Source organism: Hippocampus comes, unplaced genomic scaffold (assembly GCF_001891065.2).
Source record: "Hippocampus comes isolate QL1 unplaced genomic scaffold, H_comes_QL1_v1.1 scaffold35, whole genome shotgun sequence".
Classification (NCBI taxonomy): domain Eukaryota; kingdom Metazoa; phylum Chordata; class Actinopteri; order Syngnathiformes; family Syngnathidae; genus Hippocampus; species Hippocampus comes.
Window position 1 is genome coordinate 853,080 of NW_017805279.1, and position 14,446 is coordinate 867,525.

Below are 14,446 nucleotides of genomic sequence, written 5' to 3' on the forward strand. Positions count from 1 at the left end.
ATGGTTCTCAGGGCACAGAAATCATGAGCTGTGTAATTTATTTCCTTCGTCATTAAGCGGCGGCTATTATTTTCCCCATAAAATGGAAATGGGACTTACAGTCGTGAGCATTTTTGTTGTTGTTGTTTGTGCGTATTTAATAGGCCGTGGAGTTAAGAGAGCAGAAAACCCGACTGTGCATCAGTGTTGGCTTTCTGCCTGCAAGGTTAAGTGAAAGTGGCTGAAGGTCAAGCTGACAAGACAAACCACGTCCAAATTCACGCCTGCGTGAAGGAGCCAAGCAAGAGTGAACGTGACCAGAAAATGTGCCACGCAACATCCTAACAGTAAAATTTGCCCATAAAAATCACACGGTGGCTTTTTTTGTCTCTTGATGGTGCCCTGGGATAGAAACGACAATAGACGCGTACTCCTGCACGGTCAGCATCACCCCTCCCGACGGCAGCCGCAGTAGAAATCAGGTCAGGCGAGTGTGAAGCCAAACAGAGGGTGAATCACAATTCACAAAGGACTTTTTTTTTTTTTTTTGCCTTGGGTTTGACGTGGAAACACAAGCACCAGAGGAGTGTTTGTTTTACTTAATGAACACGCCATCTGCTCAGTATTCACCCAGACTGCAGCAGGTTGACGCGAAATGGAGGCGGAGATGAGAAAGGAGTCTGCATTCACTTGACGGCAAGATGCTCTCTTTCTGTCAACGCGGCGAATCACTTGGAGGAGATATTCCTCGCGAGATGATGCTGCCGACGCCCGGCGGAAGGTGCGAGCGACCGCGCGACTTTGAAGGGTGGCCGGAGGAGTACTTGAAAAGAAAAGCGCCGCACAAGATGGAGTCAAACTGGGAAACTTTCAAATGCTTCCTTATCTGAGCTTCCATTACAAGTGATTTGAGTCAGGCCCAATTTTACACAACCGCTGTCGTAAAAAGATCATAAAGACGGCTTGGCGCATGATTCGTAGTGTCGCCTGACAAGAAATCATCGCGATCATTTACAAGACCTTTAGCAATTTGGGGATTTCAGGTCAACCGTGTCATATTTTTGGGCAACACACCTCTTTGACCTCCATCAGCCGTCCCGGGTACTGACTCTTGGCCCGCCGCGCCGCAGCCGGCGACTTGTGATGCGTGATTGTGACGATGTTGCCCGGCGAAGACGTGTGGGCCAGTTGCCTCTGAGAAGCCGGTGATGAAGTCGGCGTGAGGTGTGGGAGGAGGGAGAAGCTACGGTTGCGACCAGATGATGAGGAGCCCTAAAGAAAAGACAAAAAAATAAATAAAAATACAGAAAATGAACGTCTGAGACAGTCTTTTTGTCTTTTGTGCATTTATTGACTTCTCTTTTTGATCTCATGAGTATTTATGACGGATTTGTGAGTACCGATACCAGATATTAGGCCGATACCGGCTTTACGTCAACGTATCGGGTTCTCGCGACGGATGCCGATACCAACGACTGATCCATTTGCCTCACAAAAATTATCTGACATCCTAACATGCATCACAAAGGACAAAAAAGTGATATCGGGACTTGGGAATGTTATTGGGTGACGACTCATGAGTGGTATCAGTCTGAAAAAAGTGGTATCAAACATCTCTAATTCGGGGCTTTTAGGTGAAATTTAAGGATGAACCGAAAAGCACTCATCTCGCGAGGTGAAATTAAATTGCCCTTCTCTAAAATCTTAACGTCCCAACTGGTCACTGTTTCCGTACGTTTTTGCATTCTCAATCAAGTCAACACTATGCAAATGTAAATATGCATGACTCATCCACAGTTTCAATCCATATTATTCACTGATGTTTCCTTTGACCCTCTCTGTGAGACTTTCCTTATCAGCGTGACTCCCTCTGTGCAAAAAAAAACCACACAGTCACCTCAAACTAGTTATCTTCGCACGTCTGTCTTTTATTTTCCCTTCAGTGGACAGGGAAACAGGGCACCAGAGACGATCTGCTCCTAGATAACGGAGGTCTGGTTTAGAGTGCCGGTGAAAACAAAATTGATCAAGCTTGCACAACACAGCACTGCTCACTGATGGGCAAACAATCAGCGACGGTCATGCCGCTTGCTCTGCAGTAATCCCAAAACTAAGCAGGTGATTAAGGATCTTTGACTATCAGCGATTGATCTTAATTTGCCCTGTTTACATAAGTGTACCGTCTACATTTTTGACCATTGGAACATCTGGTGGCTGCCAAGACTGTTGAGATTTACTGGAAACGTACTGTAGTTTAATGATCATAAACAAGGATGCATGACAAAAAATGTTCTGGGGCTGCTTTGTTACATCCAGCATTGGATATCAAAGCAATGTGGAGATAAATGTGCTGCAGAGGGTTCGAAAAGTGGTTTCAAGCATGGGTCCTGATACTTCCGATAGCGGCCGGTTCTATAAATTGAAGCACTGGCTCTTGCAAAGATTACGGTAAAAGTACCAAGAAAACATCCCCGGTTGCATTTAACAGCGACAGTATGTTGCACTTTTCTTTCATGCCATTTCTCGTACCTCTTAATCAGTTCATGGATTTGCCTATTTGATACTCCGTTTCAATTTCTTCGCTAAATTTCCACGACAATGCAAACAGCAAGTTAGTTCTCCTGACGAGCACCCCCACAATTTCCTTTTTCTGCCCCAGATATATATTTTTTTACACCCAAGAGGTAGCAGAGCATCCACGTAGGCAGAGTAGCAGTCAACAATCAGAGGGGGGAGGGGGGGGGGCCTACTCGAGATGCAGCGTGCAGACGGCAAGACAGAATTACACTTTTGAGTTGTTTGGCAGATTTATTTCCTCCTCGTCATTCACCTCCATCAGGCCCAGCAGATGTCTGGTCTTGAGAAAAGCTAAACAATGATCCTTAATAAGCGCGTGACAATACGAGCCGTCACAGGAGAGTACATCGCAACACACACACACACACACACACACACACACACACACACGAGACGTTATGAGGTGAAATGAAGTACCGTGCATCTTTAATAAGAAAGTCGGTATGTGTGTTTATTTTGTCGTGACTCACCAGCACATCTTGTCCTCCTCCGGATACTTCTGCACTCAGGTGTTCATCCGAGCCCTTCAACTTCCTGACCTGATAACCACACAGACACGGACGGGAGAAGAAAGAGAAAAAAAAAAAAAGAAAAAAAAAAGAAAGGAAGATGGAGTGCAAAGATTTCACAAACAGGCCGTTGATTGTCGAGTGTCAAAGCACTGAACTCACAAACCTGAACAAGACATTTGTTGAGCGGCGGAAGCTATTTGTGGCCTATTTGTTTATTTTTACCTTGGCACTGCAGTCTGAATGTCGCCTGGCACACGCTTGGAGCTGGCTAACCCAATAGTGCTGCTCTTTGGCATCAGAGGCTGAAGAAGAAAAAAAAACAAACAACAAAAAAACAATTCAAAGTTAAATGACGGGCTTTTACGGCCGATGCATGCAATAAATTCTTACAGGAGTTCAAAGTCAGGACGCGCGATGTTGCTAAAAAGAAGTCCTCGTATCCACTGATGGATGCCATTCGTTTTCCTTTACACGGGTGCAATTGCGCAGATGAACCTCGGGAATTGAATTAAGGATCATCCGAAGAGCTCGGGACGAGCTGGAACAAGTCTCCTCATTTCCAGAAAGCTCTTCCTTAAGTAGATGGCTTGAATGAGAATATCGAATCACATTTGGGGGTGTGGGGGCTTGGAGGGTGTTCCACCATGCTACTTTCATGAATGTAAAAATAATTGCTCATTTTATTTTTCATGTGAAATGACACCCGTAAACATGTTGTACAATATTTGGAGCAACCAACTGTGGAATGAAGCAATCGCACCTCATTTCGCGGGAATTACAGCAAACGTAATCTGTCCGTTCAAATTGGAACGCTAAAATGTGTTTTGCTGATTTCGCCTTTGTCGTTGGTTAAAGGGCGCTAATTTTGTGCACCGAGACTTCAGCGTGAGCTTGTCACACCTACAAACGCGGAGAAACTGACAATCTCTCTCGGAAAAACCGCAAATAAAATCTTTCTTTCTACACCGGGAAGGTGAGCCTCAAAAAGAGCCAATTTCAAGGTAGGAGGAAGCCTAGCTGGGATTTTTAAGATAATCGGAGTGTGGCTATGCTATGTGCTGATGTGCACCTGCTCACAATTTGCTTGCTCGCGGCATGCTGGCTCAGACGCTCGGATGGAAATAATTAGGAAAAAAAAAAAACGAGAGCTCGGCCATTCTGACATGAGAGTTCCATTTTTGATGAGACAAGCACAGAACTGTGCGACAGTCGACATTAAGGGACTCCTCTTCTGTTAATCAGTGTCTAATTGCAGCCGGCTTTATTACAATGGAGTGAAAACAAACCGTCACCATCATAAAACCTTCATGATTTTTTTTTTTTTCCGGCAAAGTTTGCGTAACCTTTTAACATTCTTATCTGGCACAGCCTTTCATGTATTACCATCCATCCATCCATTTTCCGATCCGCTTTATCCTCGCAAGGGTTGCGGGGGTGCTGTAGCCTATCCCAGCTGTCTTTGTACAGTAGGTGGGGGACACCCTGAACCGGTTGCCAGCCAATCGCAGGGCACACAGAGACGAACAACCATCCACGCTCGCACTCACGCCTAGGGACAATTTCGAGTGTTCAATCAGCCTGCCATGCATGTTTTTAGAATGCGGGAGGAAACACAGAGTACCCAGAGAAAACCCACGCAGGCCCGGGGAGAACATGCAAATTCCACACAGGCAGGCCGGAGCTGGAATTGAACCCGCTACCTCTGCGCTGTGAGGTCGACGCGCTAACCACTGGAGTACCGGGCCGCCTCATGTATTACCACGAAATCGAAATTTACACCCGGTCAGACAATGTCACAGCGATTGGAGGACCGCTGTCACAACATTCGACACCGAGCTCCACGGACATTTTGAAGTCGTTGTTCCCCGCTCCCCTTGTCTGTTCGCCCTCTTTCGCACGGCGAATGGTGTCGTGTCGCCGCGCAGGACTGTGAGCGCACCACATTTCAAAGGGAATGAGAGTCGGCTGGAAACACACCCTCAGTGGAGCAGCCCGCCCGCCGTCAGATCCACCTTCATGCTCCCCCCGTCAATGAAATTACCAACACCTATCTTACCCACCGCTGCGCAGTTAGTCATAATAATAAATAAATGAATAAATTAATTAATTTATGAGGCGCTTAATATTTCAGTAAAGTTGTGCACGATGTCCCTGTACCCAAAATTAGAGCTGTATAAGGTGCATAAAGAAACACATTCAAAAAAAAAAAACTTTTTTAACTTTTCACTCCCCCCATGCAGGATACTCGTACCTTCAAGTTTTGGACCAAACTAGGGTTAATATAAACGTCCAGTTTCAGTTCAGTCACGCCCAGTGGAACACGCACCAGCATGACAATAAATTTGCCGAAGTCCCCTTCAAATGTCACATGAAGACGTGCATCATCTCATTCACTAACTGTAGCGGTGTGACCAATAAATTCATTTGGCACCTGAGCATCCGCGCCGGATTAAATCAAAGCTGCTCGGTACGAAGCAAGATTGTCCGTGGCTTCTAACTGTCACTCGTGCCTTTGTTGTCAAGTCAGACGAACCCTCGGGCTGTTGGAGACCATTCATGAGTACAATTCCGGGTTCGTGCATTCAAAGAGAAATGTGGTCAAACGGCGGTCAGTTGCTGACTGCCTCAAGGGAGGCCTTGCATTAGCGACGCATCGGATACGTATCTTCTTACGGCCGCGCCAGTGAGAAGAAAAGCATGTTAGGAGAGAAAAAAGAAAAAAAAGTCAGAACTACGAAAGGCAGCATTTGAAAGCCGATGACACTCCAGCGAGATGATACACACGGCAACCCGCATCAAAAGCGACGTAAGCCGGCAAAAGTGGGGGAAAATGACTCCTTGCTGAACTTTAAAGTTCCGCTCTGCCCCTCCCGAGGTAGGATTTCAGGGGGTTCCCATGGTAACCAAAACCAAATCTGAGCACAATGGCTAATCTTCATGACTGAATGTTGAGGCGGCACATGTGAGCGACATACTTTCCTGCTTGTTGAGCAAACATTTCCTTTTTTTTCTTTCTACCTGTTGGGACGCTTGATCAAGCATTAAGCTGTCTGTGCTTTGTTTAAGATGTATCAAATACTTTTTTTTTTTCTTGGCTACTTCCTTGGTGGGATCATTGATTCGCCTTCCCTCAATAGCCACGCACCGCCGAGTTATTCAGGGAATATAGGCCAAGTTCTTCTTGTTTTGAAATCCTTCCCCTAAGAGAATAAGGGGGCATACCGGTTCCAGTGGTTAGAGTTTAGCAACAGTCCAAAAAATAAAAAATAAAAGGCAGGGAGAGAAAAGGCCCAAAGCAGAAACTGTCCGCTGTTATGCCTCCCATCCTCGTCATATTTGTGGAACACAAATATGTCTGATCAAATGTCAAAAGTGCACAAAGTTACATCTACATCCACGATTTTTCTATTGAGTCTTTCTTTAAACTTTATTGGCATATGCCAACATCGAGCCATCGATCTACCATACTGCATCGCAGTCTGTCAAAGTGAACCTCAGTCATGCCAAGGAACGACTTAATGGGCTCTATTTTCATGCCCAGGTAAAGTCTAAAAGAAAAAAAAAGGGCATTTTGCGCTGTTGTGGGCGTGATCACTTGATTCGCCGCCAATCAAAGCCGCAATGATTCAATGCACGGTGTTGTTACATTTATGAATGGAATACATGACATGACGTGCATCACACCCAATCAAATTCACCAAAATTATGTGACTATCCGAGTAAAAAAAAAAAAAAACCTTGACGTGTACCGCCTCAATAAAACACAACCGTCCTCCTTGAGATTGGCATAAACAAAGCGGCTCGGAAACGAGTGGGCGTCATACCTCGGAGTTTGTATAGCTCTCCGTTGACAGCGCTGACAACGAACATATGCGGAACGTCATCGCTCGGAGTCACCGTGGCTCCGATCAAGGGGAGGGACCCTCGTGGCTTTTGGCTCATTCCCTGCTCGTTCACGTAGTACAGCAGCAGTCCCAAATCTGGATCTAAGACAAAGTACCTGGGAGGAAAAAAAAAGAAAGATCAGGTTAGGAGGGCAAGCATTTCATTTCCTCTGGCCACCAAGGAACGGACGGGCTCGGCTGTGACCAAAATATTCCACTGAACTTTTTTAAGATTCTGCTAGTCCAGAGTGTCACTGCAGTGGTCGTCCTTGCGCTCGCCTTCTGCCCTGCATTTTCTTCTTTTGGCTGGAACTGATAATCAATGCCCCCCCCGCTCCCCCCGCTCCCCCACGTCCAATTGCAGTATTGATTTGCAATCCAGTGCCTCATCATGGTTCAACAGAATGGTCCAAAACCTGCTCCCCCACCCCCCCTTTCGACCCTGCCACTATCCGTAAAAATCCAAATGTCCCAACACGCCGCATCGACAAAAATCTACAGATACGGGGGCTACTTTGACATTCTTTAGTCTAATCCCATGTTTAGTCAGCAGAGCGGGGGCCTTTTACCGTCGACCCCTGCAAGCAGTCTTTCCGTTGCGGCTAAACAAGAGGACAGAACTTTAAAACATGATGAATGGCGCGAGCATAATAAAGACAGGGCCGTATGTCCGTGCTCATGTGGAACAGAGTTGAAAATGCTGACCTGTGAGACACAGGCTGTGTTACCTACCTGAGATTTATTAGATTTTATGCCCCCCCCTTCAAAATAAAATAAAATAAAGTAAAAACTGCGCAAACAATGCTAACAACACACAGGTTAGCCATCATGTTACCTGTTAAAACGCTTTAAAAGCTAGCGTTGTTAGCATTAATTTTCCCAGCGCTTGTATTCAATTTGATTTTAATATCGATGTATGAATGTAGTACTCCCCCCCCCCAAAATGAGAATCACATTTAAATTGTGGATGGAATGGATTGATGAAAGTAAACAGGTCTGTGGGCGAAAAAAAAAGGAAAAAGGTTGCACACCACAGGGACCCCTCACTGAAGCTTCAATTGACACTTTTCGACCAAGGAGGCGTAGCAACGTCATGATTCATCCCTCAAAATGTAACCCCCCGCTGCCCACCCGTCACCTCAACATTTGAGAGCAGTCTAAATTTAGAATCAACGCACGGGGGAATCGGCAGTGGTTCCACTAGTATAGATTTATATTGTACAAGTCGCGGAGGAGCCATACATTCTGTCGATGTTGCTTCAGTCGTTTGAAAAGTTCACTCCGTTGCAATATCGGTTGAAATTCGATTAATCGTTCAGCCATAGTTCACTTTGCCGTGAACAAGAACAACAATAAAAAAAATGCCAAGCCACATTTGTCCACTCTAACAAATGATGCTCTTATCATGAACGAACAGTCAAAGACAGAAAAAAAAAAAAAGGACAAGTATCTACTCATGATCCGTTACAATCGTGCACATTATTTTCCACAACATTATCAACAGTTCACACTGGTAGAGGGCCACCTACACAGCAGCATATTTAGCTTCACTCGGGTCCATTTTCCCACCACTACACAAACCGGCCCGGCGCTCTCAATACACTTATAATTTGAAAACACACTTTGATCCATTTTATCAAAAGATTTGAAATGACAAATTGTACATAATTTTAGGGTGTTGTTGTATGATTGCTTGGCACGAAGGATGCTTGGAATGAGGATGTCTGACTCTAAAGCAGTGGTTCTTAACCTTGTTGGCGGTACCGAACCCAACCAGTTCATATGCACATTCACCGAACCCAACAGTAGGGAAATAAAAATATGATTCAAGAAGTGTTCATTCAGTTTCGAGTTGCTCAACTTGGCATGACAAATCATGCAGATAGGACACTGAGTCCCATCACGTTTTGTAATGCATGTGAATCCATGTTGTACATATTCATCCAACCACTTTCTTTTTTTTTTGCTTGACATAGTTATAGTATAGGTATTAAAAAAAAATTCCCCAAAAAAATAAGAATAATTCACACAATGTACTATCACAACAGTCACTCGATGACGACAGAGCGAACTACATTAGCACTGATTGGACAAGCCATATAATGTGATCATCTGCATGTTGAGTTGATCATCTCCATGTTAACTCGGGTGTGTCGTAACTTCCATGGCAGAGGCTCCGTCGAACCCCTGAGACCGATTCACCCATAGGGTCCGATCAAACCCAGGTTGAGAACCACTTCTCTAAAGTAAACTTGTGAGTGCCATTTTGACAAGATGGCTTCTTTTAAGAAGGCCACGGAAGGGGAAGATTTAGCTTCTCAGGGCACATACACTAAAACAACCATTCACACTCATAGTTTGAGTCGGGAAAAAAAACCTGTGCATGTTTTTGGAATCTGCGCCAACACGGGGAGAACACGCTAAGGTCTCAAGGGAAGGATTCAAACCCCAATCTGAGATAATGTAAGGCGAATGTGCTAGTCCCTATTTCATCATGCCAGGATTCTGACAAAGTAGGAGCAAGAAGTTCAGCTCTATTTGTATGCAAATGTAGAGAGTTAAAAAAAAAAAAAAGTCTGGAGGACTGAATATTCGAGTAAAGAAAAATCTCAACCACTACCAACTCACCAACTGCACAGTTTGGATTTAAATGCCCCCCTCGCTCCTCACCTTCACGTGCAACAAGGACAACAAACCATTCACCAAAAAAGTGAGCTAACTCCAAGCGAGATTTTGTTTACCTGTTCTGCCAGCCTTGGATGAGATTAGTGTACTTGCTGAGAACTCCTTCCATTTGTCGCCTCCGACCCTGGTGCTGCTGAGAACCGGTAGCGTTCCCCAAGAAAGCCCCCCGGCTGCCTCCAGCCCCCGCTGGGCCGCACTGGGGACCGGAGCCGGGGCTTGACGACGCCGTCCGCCCGCCGGCTTTTCTCGACGAGTTGCTTCGGTCACAAGAAGAAGAGTTCGATTTGTTGGTTCCTCCGTGATGTGGACTGCTCGGCGTCCTCTCCATGCTGATGACGGGACGCCACGAGGAGGAAGAAGAGGAGGAGGAGGAGGAGCGGGGGAGGGGGGCAAGGATGGAGCCCAAGCAACCGTGGAAAGGATTTCACCACCAACACATTGAAGTAGCAAACAAGAGGGCGCCAACTAAAAACGAAAGCTGTGGACGTGTCGTGACCGCTCTGTGACGTCGATGCGCGCGCCCACCGCCGCGTGTAAAAACGGACATCTTCCAAGTCGGTGTTCGAGTCCCGGCTGTCTAGTTTCTGTAGCGCGATGCTTGTGTGACACCGCTACTCCAAAGCCAGAGTTTTTTTTTTTTCTTCATAAAGACACGCCCACTCAAGCCTCCCACCCCGGAAGTTACAATGGAGCCTTGTGAGCCACATCATCGTGCGAAAATTGGATTCCAGCCACAGTTTGGTTGCCAAAAACCACTTAGAATATTAACAAGAGTCTTGCGCTGCATGGAAACAAAAAGTCGTTCACCTACTTTATTTTGTGTGATCGGTTTATCTATGATGAAAAGTGTTTAGAATCATCATGGGTTGTAGTGAATTTGCATTGCCAGAACTATAGAGCAGGGATGGGCAATTTAAATGCTGGAGTGGTTGGGGGACAAACTCATTTTTGTCGCGGGACACATTTTAGTTACCTTTTCCCTTGGAGGGCCGTTATGACTGAAACCATATAATAACGATGTATTCAACTATTGTATAAGTTTCTGTCATGAGGGGCTTGATCATAAGAAAATGCTTATAATATGTCTCTAATTTATGAAATATGAGAATTTTAAATTTTGGTAGAGATTTTAGCAAGCATCACTGGAAGTGGACATGTTTGATTTGCTTTCGCGGGCCACATAAAATGATGTGGCGGGCCAGATCTGGCCTCCGGGCCTTGAGTTTGACACCTGTGTCTTAAAAGCTACAATCGGCATCCGCAGATTTTCACATTTGTGGATTTTGTTCTTTTTTTCCCCACCTCCAATATTTTTTCATATTTTGGATTTTTCCCTTTTTTCGATAGTTGCCCCCTCACCCCTGTTATTTTGTGGAAAACATACCAGTGAAAAGTTTGGAAACATCAACATCCCAAATTGTGTTTGGACAGTACAAAGGAAGATAAAGTCTCACGATACAATTGAGTTGAACTCGACTTGGCCATAAAATGTCCTACTAAGTGAACATATATTGTTGTTTATTTATTAGCGTGCATCCAGCGTGTTACCTTGTGCACAAAGCTCACACTTTTCTTCAAATACATTTTGACATTTAGAACACCGCCGACCTTTTCAGAAGGTAACGTATGCTCGATTCGCCATAGAAAAAATAAAAGAGTGAGAACAAGACTCGACTTTGAAGGTAAAATATGAGGGGGCGAAAAGTCGTCTCTCAGCCATTCTATTCTAGTCCTATTTCTCTCAATTTTTCTCTGGCATAATATTTCATAGCTCTTAATGAATCATGCTCAAGGGGTTTCATTTCCTGACGTGATACGGCAAACCAGACGTTCAATGCTTGGTCGGGCTCGTTTTGAGAGCTTATTGGAAAAAAAAAAAAAAAACTGCAGCACGGCAGAGTTCACGTTACAGTGATGGCAGATTTTGAATACGGATGAATGCGTTTCATAACAGTGCGCTGATGGAAATCTACAGACAGCCCCATTGTCGGACACAATCGATAACTTTGAAGCACAAAAATACAAAGATTTATCAAGATTCAGACTAGGCCACGTATCATGTGATTGGGTTACAGGGCGCATGAAAGAGTTAACTACAAAGAGATGCCAATATAACAACTTCATGGAGCGGCGTGCGCGTGTGTCTATTGTTTGTGAAGATGAAACCAGGAGGGCGTGTGGAATTTTTTTTTTGGGGGGGGGGGGCGGCTTACTGCTTTTCCCAGTGCAAGATTTAAAGATGACCCCATCAATGTTCATTGCATTGTTTTAGAGCAGGCCATTACATCGATCGCGAGCGACTGGTAGATCGCGGACTGGTCCCAAGTCGATCGCGAGGAGTGGAGAGGAAAAAAAAAAAAACAATCATTTGTGTGTCTTTGTGCATGTTAGTAATATATTTTTGTGTAAATATACACTGCACCCTAATCATCCTATCAGTCTCATTTTCACCCAAAAAGTATTTTAAAAATGAAATAAAATCAAGCAGGTAAATCTTTAACCTACAGTGGGGCGTGACCTGCGTCACCGGAAGTTGTTAGCGCTCAGCAGTCTGCGATTGCAGCTTGTGATCAGAGCTGTTGCGCTATATCTTTTACCGTTATCATTATTCTCATTCAGAGTTTGTTTCGTGTACAATTCACCGAGGGCACGGCCAAAGAATTAGGAATCTAGAGGGCTGAGGAAAGCGCTTTAAAACGGTACGTGTGAGCTACGACAGTTAACAGGCTGCTAAAGTGCGTCGCATGCCTCCGTGTCAGGCTGTTGCTCGTAACGGGTCGATCGCGGGAGGTTGGTTGATCGAAAAGTCGATCTTCGGTCCAAAAAGTTTGGGCACCCCTGTTTTAAAGGAAAGGTTGTTGCGCTCGACATACACAAACACAAAGGTCGGCACAAAACGGGAATGGAAGTTGATGGCGCATGGACATTCACGATACATTTGAGTGACTCTAAACATTTTAATGGCTTTCGTCCTCAACCGTTCTCCCAAAGTACCGCATGCAGTCAGTTGAACTGTATCATCATTTTATTCTATTCAAATTTTACCCCCAGTTATATCTGTATTTGATGGCTGATAAGGTCATGCTTAAATCTTCTGTCAAATTAATTTTTATTTCAAGTCAGATTAGCGCCAATAGAGTGGGGAAAAAAAAAAAAAAAGATTCGGGCAGGTGACAGCTCTTCTGTACAAGTGTCACGAGGCTCACGTCGGCTCAATTAGCGCTCGAGTGAACAAGGACAGGAGAAGCCCAATTAGCTCTCGAACTTGACGCTAAGAAAGGAAGAACTGCTCCACTGAAAACTAAGAGAAGAGAACCTGTCCGATTGAAATTTGAATTTGTTTTGCTTTGTTATTTGCCTTGTCAAGGATGCTAGAGGGAGAGGCGTGAATCCTTTCAAAATTAATGAAAAGAGAGTCACATTTGTTGGCTGCATTTCAAGGAGCAAATGCAGTCAAATTAGGATAGCCTTCACACACGAAGATGTCATCGGCTTCATGTGGAGATGGGCTTAATGGTTCCGAGTTCCCCGGCTTGGATGAAACCCCACTGACAATTCTGACTCTGAACGTTCTGCTCGACCCTTCTCTTGAGAACCCCTGAATAGACCTTACAGTAACCGTGTTCACCCAATGTGACGTCAGGGTGGAGACATTTCTGTTTAAAAAATAATTAAATACACCATGTACAGTTGTATCAATACTATGACTCTTCACCTCATAAATAAATAAATCTGTGTTTGTCATCGTACATCCATCCATCCATTTTCTGATCCGCTTCATCCTCACAAGGGTCGCGCGGGGGGGGGTTGCTGTAGCCTATCCCAGCTGTCTTCCACTGGACCATCGGGCCGGCCGCCTACTCTAAAATTAATGAAGCTAATAGAAAAGCATGGTCAGTCCTGACAATGAGTTAAATATACTACAGCCTCAATATTTTGTTAAAGCCACTTTCATGTAAGCCATTATGGGTCCTCACATCTCAAATGATTCCCTTCACTGTTCTCAATTTGGGAGATAATCTTGTTTCCAGACATCAGACACTCAATGTCTGCTCACTGTAAAGGTCACAGAGGAAAGCAAGTGGGAATTGTGTCTATGTGCTTCAACCTTCCGCTGCACTATTCCACTTCAACTTAGTTTTAATGGAAATGGTCCTTGAGTACAGCCAATTAGTATGCTGTTGGGAATAAGGGTCCATCCCTGCAGTTTAAGCAGTCTGGAAGAAGGGAAGTCATGCTTTTTGGAAACTCACTTTTACGTACTGTCTCCATGACATTAGCATTGATTGTCCTCTACTTCAAACTGCATTAATTACACAGTAGAGGGGGAGGGACCACAATGTGACCCACTCCAACTTGGTATGAATGGCAAACAAGAGGAAAACTGACACCTAAAACTAAATTGTTTCAATCATCGATTAATCCATTGATAATTTTTGCCAATGTCTTATTTTGATGCAACACAACGATAATCAGTCTATGTTCATCGAGGACAAAAGATATCAGAGAATATTTCCTGTGGAGGGGCCGAAATTAATCGATTATGAAAAATAATCATCAATGAATTTGATAACCGATTAGTTGTTTATATAGGCTATGATATAAAATAGTGATTTACAGCTACATATGTCATGCGCTGTAAATCACTATTTTATACAGGCTTGCATTTTTTTTAAATTTTTTGTGACGTAAATAAAATATCAGGTCGGTGAAATATGAATTTCACTAATTTCATTGTTTATTTTTTTCGCCGGCCGCTTAGTATAGATAAAAAAATGACAATTAATGTAACGCAAAAAAAAAAAAAAA

At 44.3% G+C, this 14,446-nt stretch overlaps 1 protein-coding gene across 1 annotated transcript in view; it reads right to left on the bottom strand.

Annotated features, from left to right (window-relative positions):
- Nucleotides 1-10,268, bottom strand: part of LOC109516377 (oxysterol-binding protein-related protein 10) — a 34,212-nt gene extending 23,944 nt beyond the window's left edge. The window contains exons 1-5 of the mRNA XM_019870889.1: nucleotides 9,694-10,268; nucleotides 6,893-7,068; nucleotides 3,291-3,370; nucleotides 3,027-3,095; nucleotides 1,054-1,251 (exon numbers count right to left, since the gene is read on the bottom strand). Coding sequence (XP_019726448.1) covers nucleotides 1,054-1,251; nucleotides 3,027-3,095; nucleotides 3,291-3,370; nucleotides 6,893-7,068; nucleotides 9,694-9,965 — 795 coding nt within the window. The 5' untranslated portion in view covers nucleotides 9,966-10,268. The remainder of the gene's footprint in view (nucleotides 1-1,053; nucleotides 1,252-3,026; nucleotides 3,096-3,290; nucleotides 3,371-6,892; nucleotides 7,069-9,693) is intronic.
- Nucleotides 10,269-14,446: the final 4,178 nt, after the last annotated feature.